Here is a 20,625-nt window from a genome sequence, read left to right as displayed (position 1 = left end):
TCTGTTTTTGTTTTTTTATACATAAAAATCTGTTTTCACTTTGTCATTATGGGGTATTTAGTGTAGATTGCTGAAAAATATATTTAATACATTTTAGAATTAGGCTATAACGTAACAAAATGTAGAAAAAGTCCAGGGGTTGTAATACTTTCCGAAGGTACTGTGTACTGTAAGCAAGAGGAGTAACCAATGGCGGCTAAGAGGGAAACTCAAATTAGGAGCACATTGACAAAAATATACGGACATCTCTGGTGGAGCTTTGCCAGGCAAAGACTCAAGAAGCTGTGCTACCCTGTAGTACACCAACTACTAACTTACCATCTGCTAGTTATTGTACCATTGGCATTCCTGTGTTTGTAAGCCTTACCATGATACTGTTAAGTTCCCGGTTCTTTATCTGTTGTCTGTATCATCTTAGGAAGTATTACTGTGATGTTTTATTTATATTGGAGAAAGGGAAGAATTTATCAAACACGGTTTACTGTATATATTTGTATGTTTCAAATCCCTTCTATCTCCACAGAAAAGCTTTAGTTTCTTAAACAGTATTTACCCATACATTCCAAAACAGGTCAGCATTGGAAAATATGCTAAAATTAGTCAAATTCTGAATTCATCATTGAAATGATTTTTTATGACTGTCAGGCTACATGTACTTTAAAATTACACAAAAACAATAAAATCACAATGGGTAAATCAGTTTCAGTTTTGTGCTGAAAATAGATTCATTACATTTATTTACTTTACCTCTTATTAGGGTTACGTACACAAAATAGCAGATATTTTATATATATTATTAACACAATTTCAAATGGATATCTGATATTTTGCTGAAGGCAACAGCAGGAGAATAGCTTGGGGTCTTTCGGTTACAATTTTGTCATTCATCCATTGCACCGTTGTCTGCCCCTGTTCACCTGAGTTTAAGCAACAATCAGAATTCTATTAAACACAATGAAAACATGTACACGTATTCATATCACATACAAAAAGATAGCACAAATCATGATCTTCTTTAGGTGTCCATTTGTTCCAAATGAGCACCATACAAGTACTATGGGTGTGAATTTATCTAGTGGCATTTATATTGTTCAGCCAGACTACACACCTTGTATACACCATCAATAACCAGGTTTCCATCCAACCTTTTTATGCGAGTAAAGTACATGTTGGATAAGAAAGGTGACAACAGGCCTGATGCAAATTTGTAGGTAAACTTCACAAATGTCGACAAAACAAAATACGGGGTTATTATCAGGTGGGTTATTATAAGGTGGGTTATTATTAGGTGGGTTATTATAAGGTGGGTTATTATAAGGTGGGTTATTTTTGTATCTGTAAAATGTATTATGTGAGAAATGGCGGTGAAAATGGCTTTATACATAAATATTGCTATAATAACCATCATATCAAAGTAAACTTGGAGTCACGCGATGTTGTGTGGTCCTCCCACTAGACTGGTTGGGAAAGCATGCGGTTAATTAGGCTACAGATTAAATAAATGATGAACTTCACAGGGTGGTGAAAGTGCATGGTGATGAGCTTGATGCTCTTTTCCAATAAATATTGAGGGTCTTATTCTGGTGACATGACGATCAAAGCTTGGCTGCCGTTTGACAAATCAAAATGATCTCACTCTTTTGTCCATGACAATCTCATCATGTAGGCTAGCCTACCTGCACTGTATATCTGAGAGTTGTTGGCTAGCACGCAAATGATTTGACCTGAATGAGCACATTCGCTATATAAATAAATAAAAAAATGTTAAAACCATCAGTAAAGTTGAAAATCTGACGGAAACCCATTTATGTTTTTAAAATTTTTAAATTTGGTAAATGGGAATTTAACAGCAAAAGTAATTTTTTTGTGCATAGCTCATCACACACAGCCTTTTATCCACAACAAGTCAATTTGATGGAAACACATCTCTGGTGGGAAAATGCACATATTGTTTTTATGCTAATTTTAGAATATTAGCATGAAAATCTGTCGCCAATTGGATGGAAACTTAGCAATTGACAACAAAAAAATACAAATGAAATGACTCAGGAAAAACACATGTGTATTTCTAATTCAGTCAAACACCAATAATACAAAGAAAGAAATTCAACAGTACAAGAATAAACACCAGGTGGTAACGTTAAGTACAAAAAAAGCTTTTACCTGACTTTCAAATTGCACACAGGCTTTTAAAGACGACACTGACCTAAAAACGAACCTTTGGTTTAATTAGGGAAAGAAAAAAGAACATTCCCCTTCGTACAGTATGCCGTACATTCAAAGGATAGCAATGAGAATCTTTATTAGAATACTGACAAAAAGGCCCATGGTTCAATCCATTCAATGAATGTTACATTTTTTAAATATGTGGGTTTTCCCATCCTATTGATAATGTGCATTTGAAATGCCAGTGAGTAGTGGCGGTTCCCTCTGATCACAGCAATGTCAACCGCTACATGGAACCAGACCATTTTTTTGCCTGCCTGTGTCAGGTGGGTGTGGTTGGTACCTTTGATCATTTTCTATTGGTTCCATTTGAACAGGCAAGCTCAAATACAGTATTTGAAATGATCTGAGATAGATCTGAGATGGTTGGAACATCCTAAACATGTCCAATCACAGCATGTGGTACATGTGCAGTGGCAAGGTGAAACAACGCTGTGCCTGGTTACAGTGTGTGAGTAGCACTAACTAGCCCCAACCCTGAGAATAAGACAAGCTTTAGTCTTAGCTTTATTGGCTCACCTGATTACAACAGAAAGTAGGATGCACTGGAGAAGATGCTGGCCCTAGGGTCCACACGTCTACTTCTCTAGTCTCTCTCGTATGGGAAAACTACATAGATGTCTTGTGTAGGAGTCAGGCAGCTCAGCTCAGACCTGGAGTTTAACTGGGGGCCGTGCCGTCCATCGTGGCCAGCAGGTGGGAAATCTTGGCCCTCTGGGACGGAGTGATGGTCTGGCTCATGTGGATGATGCAGTCCATGGTCAACTCAGGATTGGCCTGCACCAGGCTAGAATAACAAACACAGTATACACAATAGGATTACTGGTAGTTGCCATATACACACAGTGCATTCAAGTGCATGCGTGCGCACGCGTGTGTGTGTGTGTGTGTGTGTGTGTGTGCGTGTGTGTGTGTACCTGCGGATGTGTTTCAAGGCGTGGTCCCTCTTCAGGTACTTGATGTTCTCTCTGATGGCTGATCGTGTGCCGTCCTCTTTGGTCAAATGTTTCTCCAGCCACTCCACCACCGCCTTGTTGTGGTCCCAAAGGTACGCCTGGAAATGAGGCACAGAATCTCACTCTAAAACACTTCTCCACACAATGGATTGTAGTGAAATAGATTGTGTCTCCCACGCAGTAACCCAACATCTTAAACATTGGATCAAAAATAACTCCTTATTGTCAGAGGGTGACAATTAGGACATGTTTCAGACAGGGCTACTACACTATAATAGCATAACACCACTTGTATGACATGAACGGAGACATTCGGTTGTGACGTCCATACCTGGACTGTTCCCTCAGTCTCCACAAACCAGCGGCGCAGCATGGACTGGATGTGTCCGTCACTCAGCTCTGGGTTGGCCTGCAGGACCTCACACTTCACCACGCCCTCCAGCAGGAGGCGCCGCAGACGCCAGTAGAAGAAGCTCCGCACGTTCTTCCAGTCCAGGATGTCCTGCATGTGACCACCGGGTTACACAGACCACCCCCGGGTTACACAGACCACCCCCGGGTTACACAGACCACCCCCGGGTTACACAGACCACCCCCAGGTTACACAGACCACCCCCGGGTTACACAGACCACCCCCGGGTTACACAGACCACCCCCGGGTTACACAGACCACCCCCGGGTTACACAGACCACCCCCGGGTTACACAGACCACCCCCGGGTTACACAGACAATAGAGTGAGAGGGAGGGACACTAATGCCCCTGTCCCATTGCAGGTACAGAGAATAGGACTGGCCACGACACATGCATCTCCTGCCAGCCCATGTGCTCCACTTGTAATTTCCTTCAACTTTATTTTGCTTTGCAGTGTTGGCTCTGGGACCTTCTCTTGTTTGATTGACTATCATAACACAGGGAGTGTTGTTGAAAATACAGAGAGGAAAGTTGATTCTTACCGTGATGGCACCCTTCTCCTGCATCCTACCAGGAGTGTCGTGGAGGTCCACAAACTGCACTGCCACCTGGTGGTAAATGGGCAGTAGGAACTCCTCTCTGGCACTCAGCTTGGCCTCCAGGTCCCGCTGCTGTTTGTCCGTCAGCTCGGGTGTACCTGGTCAGTCAAGAGGATTTATCAGCCAGTGTCTCCAATGGAAAGCAGAAAATGTTTGTTTCTTGTTGGACAAATCCAGGTAGTCTTATCCTGCTTCAGTCTGATTGTTTTTGTTTGGTGCCTAATGAACCAGTTGTTTTTTTTAAATAGTTGACATACTCCTTTTACTCTAAACATGCCAAAACTTCAACAATTGTTATAATGCTAATGAAAAAAACCCATAATGCCTATTGTAGATATGGGTGAAACTACAGGTACTGTTGTAAGAGTTTACCAAGCTTTTCAGCCAGAATGGCGTAGATTGAGTCGATTCGGCGCATGGTCTTCAACAGGTCTTTCCTGCGATACTTAATCTCAACAGTGCCCTCTGCCTCGAGCACACCACCCCTGGACAGGGAGAGCGAGAGACAGACAGAGAAGAGGAGAGGGAAGATAAGGGGAGGGTAAAGATGAAGAGAGAGAAAGAGAGAGAGTAAGAGAGCAACTCATTCACAATGCAGGGAAGCTTCTCTCCTGTGTAAATGTAAAAAGGCCCACCTGCTCTCCTTGTCTGCGTAGAGCTCCATGCACAGAGGGTTGATGGTGGGGTCAATCACTACCCAGGATCCCCCTCTCAGCTCGGCGTGCGGCGGGATGTAGATCAACACGGGCTGGCGAAACTCCCGCAGGCCATCCACGATGTAGGCACCGAACTTCAGCACCTGGTCGTACATGTCTAAGAGAGAGAGAAACGGACTTGTGGTTTTATTTTATTCTATAAATGCTGAGAGAAACGGACGAGTAGTTATGGTTTTATTTTATTCTTTAAATGCTGGGGTGTTTTAGTGGCAGTTATTGTTCCAGTCAGTACCAGACCTGGGTTCAAATACTATTTGAAATGTTTTAAATATTTTGAGCTTTACTTTAATCTGCCAGACGGGCATTCTTTGCACTTTTCTATACGTTTCTATTGGTTCCTTAAAACAGGCAAGCTCAATCAGGCACAGATACAGTATTTGAAATGATTTTATGTTGTATTTAAACCCAGGTCTACCAGTCTGTACCTTTCATTCCCCCGGAGAAGCCTCTCCAGTTGGCGAACACCATCAGAGGCAGCCGCTCGCGGTTGAAGTCACGGATGGCCTGGGCTGTCTTAAAGGCTGAGTCCGGGAACCACACCTGGCCAGCCTGTTGCACCAGCTGAGAGGAACGCACAGAGAGGGATATTACACTCTGGTGTAGCTGTCATTTCAGTCTGTGTTACCTTGTCAGATCATGCATTTCTTTTCTAAATGATCGAAGGCATCAAAACTTTATTAATGACGGCTTACTAACAGGTCCCCTTGGCATATGACACAAGCAGGTCCATTACGTAATCATTAAATGACACAACATACACTAGGTGTACAAAACAGAGGGTTGTGCGGACAGTACATCACTGAGGCTGAGCTCCCTGCCATCCAGGACCTCTATATCAGGCGGTTTGAAAAGAAGGCTGGGTAAATCGTCAAAGACTCCAACCACCCAAGCCATAGACAATTTTCTCTGCTGCCGCATGAAAAGCGGTACCGGTCTATCACGTCTGACACCAAGTCTGACACCAACAGGCTCTTGAACAGCTTCTATCCCCAAGCAATATGACTGATAAAAATGTATACCTCTATACATATCTACCTCCATCACTCCAGTATCCCTGTCCCCTTACCTCTATACATATCTACCTCCATCACTCCAGTATCCCTGTCACCTTACCCCTAAACATATCTACCGCCATCACTCCAGTATCCCTGTCACCTTACCCCTAAACATATCTACCTCCATCACTCCAGTATCCCTGTCCCCTTACCTCTATACATATCTACCGCCATCACTCCAGTATCCCTGTCCCCTTACCTCTATACATATCTACCTCCATCACTCCAGTATCCCTGTCACCTTACCTCTATACATATCTACCTCCATCACTCCAGTATCCCTGTCCCCTTACCTCTATACATATCTACCGCCATCACTCCAGTATCCCTGTCACCTTACCTCCATCACTCCAGTATCCCTGTCACCTTACCCCTAAACATATCTACCTCCATCACTCCAGTATCTCTGTCACCTTACCTCTATACATATCTACCTCCATCACTCCAGTATCTCTGTCACCTTACCTCTATACATATCTACCTCCATCACTCCAGTATCCCTGTCACCTTACCCCTAAACATATCTACCTCCATCACTCCAGTATCCCTGTCACCTTACCTCCATCACTCCAGTATCCCTGTCACCTTACCTCCATCACTCCAGTATCCCTGTCACCTTACCCCTAAACATATCTACCTCCATCACTCCAGTATCCCTGTCCCCTTACCCCTAAACATATCTACCTCCATCACTCCAGTATTCCTGTCACCTTACCTCTATACATATCTACCGCCATCACTCCAGTATCCCTGTCACCTTACCCCTAAACATATCTACCTCCATCACTCCAGTATCCCTGTCACCTCCCCCTATACATATCTACCGCCATCACTCCAGTATCCCTGTCACCTCCCCCTATACATATCTACCTCCATCACTCCAGTATCCCTGCACATGTAAATATGGTATTGGAACTGACTTTTTAAATATGATGCTGACCCATATTGACGCCAATGCTTCCCACAGTTGTGTCGTGTTGGCAGGGTGTCCTTTGAGTGGTGGACCCTTCTTGATACACATTGGAAACGGTTGAGCATTAAAAACTCAGCAGCGGTGCAGTTCTTGACACAATCAAACCGGTGTGCCTGGCACCTACTACCGTACCCCGTTCAAAGACACAAATCTTTTGTCTTGCCCGTTCCCCCTCTGAATTTCACACACACACAATCCATGTCTCAATTATCTCAAGGCTTAAAAATCCTCTACACACTGATTGAAGTGGATTTAACAAGTGACATCTATAAGGAATGATAGCTTTCACCTGGTTTCACCTGTTCGGTCTATGTCATGGAAAGAGCAGGTGTTCCTAATGTTCTGTACACTCAGTGTACAATGTGGACACTAAGCCACTCACTCTGGCCTCAGAGTCCAAGTTGGCTGGATCGGCCGGAATAGCCACCTCAACGGTGCGTGTTTCCACTGCGATGACACCAATAGGAATCCCTCCTAACCTGTGATGTTTTTTTGTTACAAGTTAGTTGTTAATTTACGTTCTGAGCACTAACTTCTCAGGGGTTCCATATCCTGTAGGTATGATGCTTTACATATTGTCAACATGTATGGACCTTTATAATGTCATATTATAACACTTCAAATGTCTCTCTCTATGTAGCAAACGTTTTCTACTGACTCAAAATGGCTGGTATTTAGTAAGGATTCAAATGCATTAGAATTTCATCATAATGCATTGTACCCGCAGACTTGAAGTTTTACTCGTATGTCTTCTGTAAGCATTTCTATCACAGAATTCTTAGATTACAAGTTGCTATTGTGCGTATGTGCGTACCTGGCTCTGCCTACCACTACTGTCTGGGCCCAAGATCCCAGTATCTCCATGAAGGAGCCATGGTCACAGAATCCACTCTGCCAGGCTCCTTTCACAGCTAAACACAACACACAAACAGAGTTGATTTAGTCGTCCACATTAATATGTAAAGTCTATTGCATTTTTTTATGCACTTTAAATAGTTTTGGTTCGATTCAAAATACAGTACACTACACCGTGGAATCAAAATGATAGTGATATATCCATAGGGAAATAGAATCTGGGCAGAGTTAAGAGGGTTATGTATTCTGCAGAGTGTGTCTTACTGGGGTGGGGCCTCCCGGCCAGTAGCCAGCGGGGGTCATAGGGAGCCTTGGTGGGGGTGAACTCAATCTCCCTCTCCACTGGGTCCTTGGGTGGGATAACCGGCACCGGAGAGTGCTTGTTCTGAAACCAGAGTAGAACAATGTTCTGAGATCTTCTATCTGGGGGTTGGTCGGCTGAGTTTGACCTCTTACCGGACATCTTTTGCCTCGTCCCAGATCTATTTGTGCGGTCTTGCCAACTTGGCGTCTCAGAGTATAACTGCTGATCTAGGATTAGTTTTGCCTGTTAGATCATAATGAATACGATTATATGAACAGGGGGGACCTGATCCTAGATCAGCACTACTACTCGGATCTGGGATCAGGCTAGGATGTTCTTTCTCTTCTTAGAATGTACCTTTGGCATAAAGGAGAGCCACTGCAGGATGGTGAAAACGCCCTCGAAGTCATCAGGCACCGTGCTGTGTGTCACGCCATTGTTGTGCATGATCTGGACGCCTCCCAGCTGGTTGTTGGAGGTGTACACCTCTCGGCCCAGGACCTGCAATGAAAACAGCTCCACTGTCAACGAAACTGAAAAAACACCACATATCCAGTGGATTACATTCATCCGGTTCGGATGCTGCGCAACAGGGAAAGGATAGGGAAAGGCGGATACCTAGTCAGTTGTACAACTGAATGCATTCAACTTAATCAGAGAGGTGCGGGGGGCTGCCATAATCAACATCCACTTCTTTGCGGCCCGGGGAACAGTGGGGCTACTGGCCCAACAATCTAACCACTAGGCTACCTGCCGTCCAAGTGGTTGAAAAGCAGAAGGCATTAATGGTTATTTAAAATAGTTTTTTTTTTTTTTTAAGTAATAGTTTCACTATTTATGAAATACGATTCTTCTTAAAGGGGTATTTTAGCTAAAAAACATATTTTGATATATTCCTTGTCAGTCCACTGCTGATATGGTCTCAAATTACCATTATGTTATCCTAATAGTGGACCTGTGTTCACTTCTTGGAAAAGTCTTACAAGGTGTCAAAAGCATGATGAATCCAAACAGACAGGACAGAGGCATACCTTGTTGAGGGCTCCAGCCCCAGTCAGGATGATGTGGGAGTTCTCCACCTGGATGACCCTCTGTCCCAGACGCACCAGATAGGCCCCGATCCCAATGGCACGGCACGTCACCTGCAGTAACCAGGACATAACATGGCTTTAACATAAGCTATGAGGCATGGTAGGCCTAACCACCTGGGATATCTAACCCCAGACAAAGAGACGTGTGTGTGTGTGCGTGCGCGGTTTGCGTGCGTGTCTGTCTGTTGTGGTGATGTGACGTCTCCTCCTGACCATGCTGATGGTGATGATCTCATCGTAGGCCTGGGATGTCTCCCCGGCGATGGTGCCTGATCCCCTCAGGTTCTCCACCCCCAGTCCCTCCTCGGTCCCTATGATATCAGTGATAACGTACCTGGAGCCCAGTCAATGGGATGGGAGAGAGTGAGAGAGAGTGAGTCAGCGAATCTCTGGGATAAAACTGTGTGTGTAAGCTGTGCTATTTGATAAAGGGGTGACTAGCCCCAGGTGAAGGGGGTGTGTCCTACCTGGACTCCCCTCCCTCCTCCACATGGTGGCAGTGGACAGCGTTGGTGGAGCTGATGCGGGTGTAGTCCTGGGGCGTCAGGTACAGATACTTGAAACCCTACAGGTGGACACAATAAAACAAACAGTCATCAGTCCAAAGGAAGAGGGCTCACACAGTGACAGAGACAGGGCATGACTGTGTAGAGGCTGATAGTGATTACATTATGCCCCACCCACCACTGTTCTGATCACAATTCTGTTTGTCAAACCTAGTAGACCATGCCACCAGCACATGTGGAGGGAAGGAATACCGGTAAGTCAGAAAAGGAACATGTTTGATTGCCATGACCTCTACTGCAGCAAATGATTTACATTTTGAATGAGTATTTCCAGCGAGTGTGTTTTCCCCCCTTTACCAGCATGGTTATGCCCTTACAAGTTTCTACCCTGCACCCAAAGACCTTTTTAGAATGACTATTGAGTTGAGTGCGTCAATAGTTAAATGGTCTGGCATAGAGTCTACTGGTAAGTAGTGCCTGGTGGTAAGCCACCTTGTAAGGGTCCTGGGGGTCGATCCAGGCCACCTGGAACATGTGTCGTATCTCCTCGGCCAGGCCAATGCGCGCCCCGCTGTTGGCTGAGATGTAGATACGTGGAATGCCCTCGTCCCGGGCCAGCTCCGACGCCCGCAGGAACAGCAGGTCTTCCTGGGGCCCGAACGAGCCAATCATATAGGTGATGTCGTTGCAGATGACGATGATGTCGCGGCTCTCGGGATACTCAGGCGTCTTCATCCGCATCCGGAAGGCTACCATTCCCACCTGGGAGGGAGAGAGAGTGAAGAAGGGTATATGCGATTGCCATGTGGTTTTGGGACAACATAGGGGATTTAAAATAAATGCTTATCTTTGCTTCAGTTCCTTCCAATCCACTTGAGCATGACGTGTTCTACCTTGTTGTCTCCAGGCAGGCGGTTCATCTGCACCAGTCGGTCCTGCGGGTCCAGCACCAGCTCAGTGCACATCAGCACGTCTTTAGGGTAACTGTCACCCGGACCCCACAGCTTAAAGAGGGCCTATGAGACACATGGGTTAAAAAGAAATACAGTCCGCACAGCTTAAACAGAGGAAGGATCAAGGGTAAAAAACTTTTACAGTGAGAGGTAGAGAGAGAGATAGAGAGGGACCCCACCTGTCGGAACATTTCAGGGAAGTCGTAGACGTAGGTGGTGCCCAGGGTCTGAGCCTGGAAGCGCTTGTACTGCAGCAGGTCCTTGGTGACATAGGGATGGTTGATGAGCATGCCGTGCAGAGGGCCCTGCTTGTCCTCGTATGACTGGAACATGATCTAGAGATCGGAGACGGAGGTCAGCAGAAGCTCATAGCTTTGAATTGATAGAGAAACTTAAAAAGAAAGTCCTTATCAATGATTTGTGAAGCATCTAGTCTTCATGAATGCCCTATGAAACCTTTATTAATGGTAGAATCTTTACTCCTGCACTGCTTATTCAACACCATTTCTCTGGCTGTGCAGTCTGTACCAATCTGTGCACACTGAATGTGAGTGGCAATTTCCTGTAGCACCGGGAAGCAAGTGAGCTGATCCGGTTTATAGTGCTCTTCCTGATCTACCTACCTGTCCTGTTGAGGGGTCTGTGACTTCCTTATATAGGCTGATGTCCAGGTTGTAGCCTGACTCGTTGGTGAGAAACAGGTGGATGGGGATGGCGGTCCCGGTGGGCGTCAGCCGAATGTTGATCTTCAACTCGGCCTGAAGCACCCGGAGCTTCCACAGCCTACTACCGTAACGCATCACCATGGAGTGCACTGACTCCTCAATCTAAAAGGGGGAAGGGGGAGAGAGAGGACACAGAGAGGCAACACATACAGTATAGTTCATATACATGTCAAGCTTTATTTATATAGCACATTTCAGACATGAATGCAATGCGCTTCACAGAAAAAAATAATATAGAAAAACTGAAATATTTACTACACAACAAACATAAGAGAATATAAATAAAATAATAACAATAAAAACTGAAAGACTAAAAAGCAACCGAGGAAAAATAAAGCTAAAAAGGTGTTTCAAGATCTCTGAGATATTTCCACAGTTTTGGCTCCCACCAGGTTCTCTGGCAGGTTATTCCAGAGGCTGGGGGCATAGTAACTAATGGCTGCTTCTCCATGCCTCTTGGTCCTGGGCTTTGGGATAGTTAAAAGGCCAGTGCCAGAGGACCTGAGGGACCTACTGGGTACATAACTTAAAAGCATGTGTAATATGTATTGGGATGCACAATTGTCGATGGATTTAAAAACCAATAGAAGAATCTTAAAATGTATTCTAAAACTCACAGGCAGCCAGTGCAGAGACTTTAAAAGCGGTGTAATGTGTGCTCTCAGTCTGCTGCAGCAGTCTGTATGTTTTGCCTGTGAATTAAAACATGCAGCCAGATTCCCTCTGTGCTTTGGCTCCAATAATAAGTACATCAGTCTTGTCTTGATTTTGCTGGAGGAAGTTGTGAGCCATCCAAGTATTTAAATCATTAATACAGTCTAATAATTTAACTGTGTAGCTAAAATCCTCCGGTGGCACAGAAATGTAAAGTTGTGTATCGTCTGCGTAGCAGTTAAAATCAATCCTGTGCTTTCTGATTACGCTGCCAAGGGGTAACATATATAAACTGAACAGTATGCCAAAATCGACCATGTGAAACTCCAAAAGGGTGAGAAAAACTCTTGCCCTAAATACACTACATGATCAGAAGTATGTGGACAGCTGCTCGTCAAACATCTCAATCCAAAATCATAGGCATTAATATGGAGTTGGGAAGGCTTTGTTGGAACATTGCTGCAGGTAATTGCTTCCATTCAGCCTCAAGAGCATTAGTGAGGTCAGGCGATTACGCTTGGCTCGCAGTCGGCGTTCCAATTCATCCCAAAGGTCTACAAAGGGGTTGAGGTCAGGGCTCTGTGCAGGCCAGTCAAGTTCATCCACACCGATCTCAACAAACCATTTATGTTTGGACCTCGCTTTGTGCACAGGGGCATTTTCATAGTGAAACAGGAAAGGGTCTTCCCCAAACTGTTGCCACAAAGTTGGAAGCACAGAATCGTCTAGAATGTCATTGTATGCTGTAGCGTTGCGATTTCCCTTCTCTGTAACTAAGGGGCGTAGCCCAAACCATGAAAAACAGCCCCAGACCATTCATTATTCCTCCTTCACCAAACTTTACAGTTGTCACTATGCATTGGGGTAGGTAGAGTTCTCCTGGCATCGGCCAAACCCAGATTCATCCGCCAAACTGACAGCTGGTGAAGCGTGATTCATCACTCCAGAGAACGCATTTCCACTGCTCCAGTCCAATGGCGGAGAGCTTTACACTACTCCAGCTGACGCTTGGCATTGTGCATGGAGATCTTAGGCTTGTGTGCGGCTGCTCAGCCATGGAAACCCATTTCATGAAGCTCCCAACAAACAGTTATTGTGCTGAAATTGCTTCCAGAGGTAGTTTGGAACTCGGTAGTGAGTGTTGCAACGAGGACAGACGATTTTTACAGCACTCAGTGGTCCCATTCTGTGAGCTTTTGTGGCCTATCACTTCGCAACTGAGCCGTTGTTGCTCCTAGATGTTTTCACTTCACAATAACAGCACTTACAGTTGACCGGGGAAGCTCTAGCAGGGCAGAAATTTGACAAACTAACTTGTTGGAAAGGTGGCTGCCTATGACGGTGCCACGTTTAAAGTCACTGGGCTCTTCAGTAAGGCCATTCTAATACCAATGTTTATCTATGGAGATTGCATGGCTGTGTGCTCGATGTTATACACATGTCAGCAACGGGTGTGGCTGAAATAGCTGATTTCCACTCATTTGAATGGGGGTGTCCACATACTTTTGTATATATGGTGTAGAACTAGACCAAAGAGGCCAACCCACCTCTAAAAAGCAGCACTTAAATCCAAGAGTACAAGAACAGAGAGCTGTTTGGCATCTGTGTTGGCTCTAAGATCATTTACCATTTTAACTAAGGCCACCATCATGTAAGATCATTTGCTTCTTAATTCATGAAACCACACAATCCTTAGTTGTATCTTTTTGCTCATAGGCCTGGAGAGGTGTGCTCTTTTCTGTCCAATAAGGTCATTTCTGGGCAATATGTGTGTTCATTTAAAGGACCTGTTTTGGCCCAGGAGCACCCCCAGAGGTAAAAGTTTTGCATAGCCCCTTCAAAGATGGAATATTACGAAAAGTATTGTCGTCAATCACTTAGCTAAGCACGCTATGGAGGAGCCGGCAGTGCAGATAGGAGGCACACTGACCTTGGAGGGGTCCATGATGACGGTGGGGACAAAGTTGAGGAAGATGTGGTTGCAGTCAGTGCGCACATTATTGTTGCTGAAGGCTACCTCCAGCTCATCCATGGCCTCCAGGAGAAGACGCTCGCCCTCATTCTGCAGGTACTCAAAGGATGCTTCCTGGAGGAGAGAGAGAGAGGTGCAAGAGCTATGAAATAAAAGCATTATTCTTAGCAAGACAAACTATTTATCTCAAATATAAGAGAACAAAAACAATACATGTATTTTTAAAGGGATTTGTATTTCATTTAACCTTTATTTAACTAGGCAAGTCAGTTAAGAAAAAAATATTATTTACAATCATACTGGCCACAGAGATAAAAATGGTATCCATGAGTTCATCTGACTCTGGGGAAGTAGATAAAGGGCCTCATTCCCGAAGTATCCCTTTAACTTTGTGTGGCGTTGACTCCACCCCCCTGTACCTTTGTGATGAGGTCAGAGTGGCGGATGATGGCTCGGATGAAGAAGCGGTAATCGGTGACCTCGGCACCTTCCTGCACACGGGCGGAGCCCAGGTACAGGTGCATCTTGTGGTTGGCACAGGGCACGGCTGTCAGGTCAAAGTTACGCATGCGGTTCAGCTCCAGCTGGAAGGCCAGAGCAGGCTCCAGGTTCCTGTAGATACGGTCCTCCTGGAACTGGGAGAGAGAGGCAGGGTGGGTGTTGAGAGAGAGATAGTTTACAAGTGTTTTAAAGTTGTTCATGTATAGCAAATGTCCAGTTACTGTGAGAACTATTTTGTGTAAATATGTTGTTTTTTTACCCCGTCTCTGGCTCTGAAAGTGAAGAACTTGGGAAATTCCCTCTGGTAAAAATCAGAGAGAAAAATGTTATCAATCTTGGTCGTATTCATTAGGGCACCAAACAGAAGAAAAGGGTCAGAAACAGGGAGACTATTATTGTCGAATAAGAAAGGATTGTTTTAATTTTCCATTCCAAAGATCTTTTTATATGACCCTGCTTTTATTAGCCATAGTTTAATGTAAGTTCATGTTAAGTTAATTGTACATTAATCATAAGTTACTGAACAATTTTTGCAACCTTTATTTTAGCAGGCAGTCCCATTGATACCAACATGCACACAATTCACAAAATACAGTTGGGAAAATGTGTAGATTGTAAGGAACTAAAAGCTGATTTATTCCGAGGAGACCGAAGAGATTACCAGAGTTAGCCATACCTGAGACCAGGCATGTCAACTCGCACGTCTGAAGGTTATTAATGATGTTAGGTACGGCGGGAGTTTTTGTAAAATAGCTTTAGAAATAAAAAGAGAGCAATGACTCAACCTATGTGACCTTCCAACAGTAAAGAATGCAGTGAACAGAACATGTCACCTTGTAATAAAACGAAGAGCGCTATGTCTAACTGCATCTAACGGCTTTAAAACCTTTTACGGCAGTGGGCTAAATCACACAGAGTGTCTCTTGGTAGTCTTAAACAAATCTACTTTGAAACAAAAGTATACACTTCACACACATGGTTATGGTCTTAAAAAAAGAAGACACCTGTACCATGTCAGATATACAGTTGAAATGTATTTAATTTTGAGTTTGCATCCCAATATTACACTTTTTTGCAATTTTATAACTGACTTCATGCAATTCTACAAATTTTCCCATGGGGTGGAGACAAAATGAGCAGTTATACAGCACATTTTCTGCAATTCTACACATTTTGCCATAGGGTGGTGTCAAATGTTTGCAGTTTTTAATATGATAATGGATGATCAATGGGCTCCAACCTGGTCGGTAATTTGACCAGGCTTACTACAAGTTTAGATAGCTGGCCGCTAGACTAACTTAACAATAAAAAAAACTAATATCTGACATGGGCTAAATGAGTGACTGCTGATGCACAACCACATTTCTGAAATTGCAACTTGTGTATTCTGTTATTCTAACTTTCAACAGTCAGAGTTCCTAAAAAAAATGATTATAGCCTATGGCGATAATGTCGCCATAGGCTATGACCGGTAGGAACGTTGATTGAATGAACTGCTTTCTACTGTTTAACGAGAAGCAAGACCTATTTCTATAGAAGAAACCCATTTGTATTCCCAGCTTCTTAAATAACTCATCAACATGCTTTTTAAAGAGACAGCTTATTGTCTATCCAGATGCCCAGATATTTGTATGCAGGAACACAATCAATGGAGGCACCATCCAAGGTACATACTTGTATATTATCAAAAATCTTTTGGCAAGCAATCAAAGTACAGTCAGTCTGAACATCTCGACGTTGGTTTGGAGTTGATAGCTTAGACGGTGAAAGAGGACATAGGTCTAGAATTTATTTTACCATTCTAGTCTATGGCTCTTTATTCCATTAAAATGCATTGGTATTCATAGTAACGGCTCTGTTTAAGATGCTCAATAGCTACTTTTCGTCACTCTAAAGTCCGAAAATCAGTTTGTGATTGGTTGCAGATATTTTTGTTACGATTTCAGACTTGAATAGCAGGGAAGTAGACCAAGATGTCATACCCTCTAACCTTTTGTCTAACTTGTTGGGAAAGTGGTGAAAATGTCAGTTGTTTATAAAAAGTTTGAGAAAATGTTGTTGATGCGGTTACTTAAACACCTGTAACGTTTGATCAGTACCAGATAATTCTGTTCTGATTTCAGATTTGAATAGCAGGGAAGTTGACCAAGATGTCATACCCTCTAACCTTTTGTCTAACTTGTTGAGGAAGTGGTCAAAGGAGCTGATTTTTGTCAAAAGTTGCATTCACAGCGAATGGAATGTTGGAAGTCATGATGTCACAATGGAAGCTTTAGAATGTTGAAGAAATAGTGTGAAAGTGGATGAAGTTCAATTCATTTTCTGAGTATGATTAGTATAGGAAATTGTATAAAATCACGCTATTCAAGACCAGTCTACTTGTTTTAAAGTTTGAATTGCGTTTCTAGCTCAAACGGTGTAAGAGGAGCAGCATTGTAAAGAATAACTAGAAGTCAGAAATGAGTGGTACAATATTTAAAGTGTGGCTGCTTTTGCAAGCCACACTTATTAATAGTAAGAGATGACGGAGTACTACTCACCATTGTATTCAACAACAACAAAGGGAAATTCAAATGTAGCCTCGTATGACCATTCTGATCTCCAAGCTTACATTCTGTTTCGCTACATGGATTCCGTGCAACAGAATGGAAGCTTGGGAGATCAGGATGATCGTACGAGGCTATTTCAAATGGTCTTGTAGAAGCATCTTACCCTCTGTGCGACTAAAAACGTGATCCTTCGGATGCCGTGCTCAAAGAGTAAAACTTTCTGGAATAAGAAATGATCATATCAAGTATAATCCTAGTGCAGAAATCATAGGACACTGGGATAATAGTGAAGGGGTGAACCCCTTTAAGATTCCCCCCTATGAGAGAAATCCATAATGTTACTGAGAGAGTTTGGGGGGGATGAACAGTGCTGCTGACCTTAGACTGGGCGAAGGCAGCGAAGGCTGTGACCAAGGCATCGTCATTCTCTGTGTCTGCCGACTTGATGGACACATTGATGATATGGATGGGGTTCTCCCTCATGTTCTGCAGGTGCGCAGGGGAAATAATCAATCACAGCTTAGTGAGAGATCTCAGCCTTCCCCCTCATATATCAAATGATCCTCTTAAAAAGATACTCTATGAGACATACAGTTAATTAACATAGATGATAACAAAATAATATAAATGTATTTTATTATAAACATACAAATCATTAGTATTAGGCAAACAGTATATATCTTCTGTCTGATATTTTGGTCCATTTAGGGGATCCCTTGGGGGCGGCTCGCAAACACCACCAGAGTCAAAAGGTCTGTAAAGCCTGTGTAAACACGATCCCATCACATGGTCACCTTGCAGTTGTCCTCCTCGTAGAGGCTGGGGCAAGCCTCGGAGAACAGCGGGCTCTCCAGGAGCGGGTCAGCAAAGCTGGAGATGACCTCGTCAAAGTTCCTGCACACACAGCCAGCGGATGGACACACTGGTTAGGTCAGGACAAGGTGTAGTATTACCCTATATTACACAGCCTACATATTTCTACCATGCAAACCTGACACCCAAGAGTTGTTCTCTGTGTTATTTCACCTTTTGAAGTCTTCAAAACATTGGAAGGCCACCATGGCCCCCATGCGCTGACAGGGGGGAGAGAGTGCCCCTTCTAGGAAGAGCTCGCTACCCTGCCGCCTCATCTCAAACTGCCCTGTGCTGTTCACCGGCATCGCCACCCTGAGGGGAGGGAGGATACACTGGTGACTCCTGGGTAGGTTTGGGGTGGGCACAGAGAGCAATGTTCAGTTAAGGTTGGGGGTTGCTTTTCTTCAGCACTAGGCATGGTGAACAACCATCGACACAAACGAGTGTAGGCGCTGGTGATCAACCGACAGCAAGTTTACATCATGATGCCAACAGCATACTGTACCTGTTGTCTTTCCACAAAGCATAACAGACAGCAATATCTTGGTTCACAAGACACTTTTTTTCTTTGATAATACGTTTCATAATATTAACTGATTGGCTGATTGTGTTTGATTGGAAATGGTGGGGCAGATTACTACAGTGGCCTATAAGGGTCAAATTAGCCTCTGGTAGAATACAGAATCCCCTTTTTGTCACAAAGGAATCACACAAGGTTTTAAAAGCCACAATGCATACTGTAGGTCAGACACATTAAACGAGCCTCCCAGAAGCTAATTATCTCTATGAAAGTTAAGACAAACAATACACAACATTAGAAAGTCCTTTGGCAGAGGTTTACAGTTTTAAAAAGAGAGGGGGGAAAGCCATGCATTGCTAGGAGACATACACAGACAGAGCCAGACACTGTGTGGCAGGATGCCTGGAAGGAGGAGCTGTAATCTACCTGTTCAGAGTAGGGCTGCTCCCTCTGAAATCAGACAATTGGCAGGTGAATGTTCGCGGTGGATGATCCACCTTAAAGCTCTTCCTTTACCTCTTGCATTCTTATTAGTTTCAAAGCACTTCATGACATACTCTAGCTTTGCACACATTAATAATCACCATGAAAAATTATTTTAAAGTTAGAAATTAAAAAGCAGCTTATGGGTAATTGTATTTCTGTACTGTGTGTTTGAGATCCATTGTGATCTTTCAGGTTGCATTCATGAAACCAGACTTATGACAAAATAAGAGAGCAGAGAGAAAAGTTAAGCCTCTGCAATCAGGGTCGACTTTCAGTGAAATAGAATTTGCAACACTCTGTAAGAAAAAAAATGTTTTAAACAATAACAAGTCCTTTTCCTGGTTTGTGGAATCGGAGCGTTGCCATCTTGAAAGCAATCTGATATAACAGCAGTTAATCCCAATAGTTTACCTCGGTCTGACTATTTGCCGCAAAGTGGCGGTGGGAAAACAACGATATTGAGGGTTTGTTCCAAAGGGCATACCACCCTGCATCCCACTGCTGGCTTGCTTCTGAAGCTAAGGAGGGTTGGTCCTGGTCGATCTCTGGATGGGAGACCAGATGCTGCTGGAAGTGGTGTTGGAGGGTCAGTAGGTTGCACCCTTTCCTCTGGTCTAAAAAAATCTGCCCCAGGGCAGGGATTGGGGACATTGCTCAGGACAAATGGGTGTCCTGACTCTCTGTGGTCACTAAAGAGTCCATGGCACTTATTGTAAGAGTAGGGGTGTTAACCCCGGTGTCCTGGCTAAATTCCCATTATGGCCCTCATACCATCACGGTCACCTAATCATCCCCAGCTTACAATTGGCTCATTCAACCCCCCTCCTCTCCCCTGTAACTATTCCCCAGGTCGTTGCTGTAAATGAGAATGTGTTCTCAGCCAACTTGCCTAGTAAAATAAGGGTAAAAAAATAAATAATTGGGGGGGGGGGGGTTGAGGAAGGACAGAGAGGGTGTACTGCTGTGCCCAAATGGAAGCAGCACACAGACTGTACCATGACCAGGGGTTACAGGATTTATTAGTGCTCTCAGTATAGGGACTGAACATCGATTGGCTCATTCGTTAACAAAGATACACCACCACCCCCCCCCCCCCAAAAAAAATCAACCAGATACAATAGATTTCCATTCACATTGCTTAACATAATTAAAGCCTTACGTGGTGAATAGTGAATTAACTACAAACAACTTTTCTTTTGACACAGTTATCATAATGGCAGAGTTGTAACTTTGTGTTGTAAACAAACTGTAATTTCTAATGTCTATTTTCGAATCTCCCAGTTGATGGCAAATTGCACCCAACCTGTTCCTTCTATCTCAACTCACAGACTTCTTACTGGTCACTTTTTGGCACAAGGGGAGACCTGGCAGATATGGATGCCTTGTACCTGGCAGCTATGGATGCCTTGTACCTGGCAGCTATGGATTCCTTGTACCTGGCAGCTATGGATGCCTTGTACCTGGCAGCTATGGATGCCTTGTACCTGGCAGCTATGGATGCCTTGTACCTGGCAGCTATGGATGCCTTGTACCTGGCAGCTATGGAAGCCTTGTACCTGGCAGCTATGGAAGCCTTGTACCTGGCAGCTATGGATGCCTTGTACCTGGCAGCTATGGATGCCTTGTACCTGGCAGCTATGGATGCCTTGTACCTGGCAGCTATGGAAGCCTTGTACCTGGCAGCTATGGAAGCCTTGTACCTGGCAGCTATGGAAG

General features: G+C 44.0%; 1 protein-coding gene across 9 annotated transcripts in view; it reads right to left on the bottom strand.

Annotated features, from left to right (window-relative positions):
- Nucleotides 1–474: 474 nt before the first annotated feature.
- Nucleotides 475–20,625, bottom strand: part of LOC110525352 (acetyl-CoA carboxylase 2) — a 58,241-nt gene continuing 38,090 nt past the window's right edge. For 4 of the 9 annotated variants that reach the window (XM_036979485.1, XM_036979489.1, XM_036979487.1 and 1 more), the window contains 26 exons: nucleotides 18,850–18,873; nucleotides 18,075–18,245; nucleotides 17,843–17,942; nucleotides 17,427–17,534; nucleotides 17,212–17,268; nucleotides 14,759–14,800; nucleotides 14,418–14,633; nucleotides 13,957–14,112; nucleotides 11,271–11,474; nucleotides 10,827–10,982; nucleotides 10,588–10,710; nucleotides 10,187–10,456; nucleotides 9,656–9,753; nucleotides 9,402–9,522; nucleotides 9,129–9,239; nucleotides 8,455–8,598; nucleotides 8,058–8,178; nucleotides 7,753–7,849; nucleotides 7,321–7,417; nucleotides 5,336–5,471; nucleotides 4,830–5,007; nucleotides 4,567–4,679; nucleotides 4,138–4,292; nucleotides 3,514–3,684; nucleotides 3,144–3,280; nucleotides 475–3,013 (listed from right to left, as the gene is read on the bottom strand). In XM_036979485.1, the coding sequence (XP_036835380.1) occupies nucleotides 2,887–3,013; nucleotides 3,144–3,280; nucleotides 3,514–3,684; nucleotides 4,138–4,292; nucleotides 4,567–4,679; nucleotides 4,830–5,007; nucleotides 5,336–5,471; nucleotides 7,321–7,417; nucleotides 7,753–7,849; nucleotides 8,058–8,178; nucleotides 8,455–8,598; nucleotides 9,129–9,239; nucleotides 9,402–9,522; nucleotides 9,656–9,753; nucleotides 10,187–10,456; nucleotides 10,588–10,710; nucleotides 10,827–10,982; nucleotides 11,271–11,474; nucleotides 13,957–14,112; nucleotides 14,418–14,633; nucleotides 14,759–14,800; nucleotides 17,212–17,268; nucleotides 17,427–17,534; nucleotides 17,843–17,942; nucleotides 18,075–18,245; nucleotides 18,850–18,873 (3,433 nt within the window). In that variant the 3' untranslated portion in view covers nucleotides 475–2,886. Of the gene's footprint in view, nucleotides 3,014–3,143; nucleotides 3,281–3,513; nucleotides 3,685–4,137; nucleotides 4,293–4,566; nucleotides 4,680–4,829; nucleotides 5,008–5,335; nucleotides 5,472–7,227; nucleotides 7,418–7,752; nucleotides 7,850–8,057; nucleotides 8,179–8,454; nucleotides 8,599–9,128; nucleotides 9,240–9,401; nucleotides 9,523–9,655; nucleotides 9,754–10,186; nucleotides 10,457–10,587; nucleotides 10,711–10,826; nucleotides 10,983–11,270; nucleotides 11,475–13,956; nucleotides 14,113–14,417; nucleotides 14,634–14,758; nucleotides 14,801–17,211; nucleotides 17,269–17,426; nucleotides 17,535–17,842; nucleotides 17,943–18,074; nucleotides 18,246–18,849; nucleotides 18,874–20,625 lie in introns of those variants that run through there. The other 5 variants (XM_021605386.2, XM_036979486.1, XM_021605387.2 and 2 more) reach the window with 5 other exon arrangements.

This window comes from Oncorhynchus mykiss, chromosome 6 (assembly GCF_013265735.2).
Source record: "Oncorhynchus mykiss isolate Arlee chromosome 6, USDA_OmykA_1.1, whole genome shotgun sequence".
NCBI lineage: Eukaryota > Metazoa > Chordata > Actinopteri > Salmoniformes > Salmonidae > Oncorhynchus > Oncorhynchus mykiss.
This window is presented reverse-complemented; position numbering and strand designations above follow the sequence as displayed.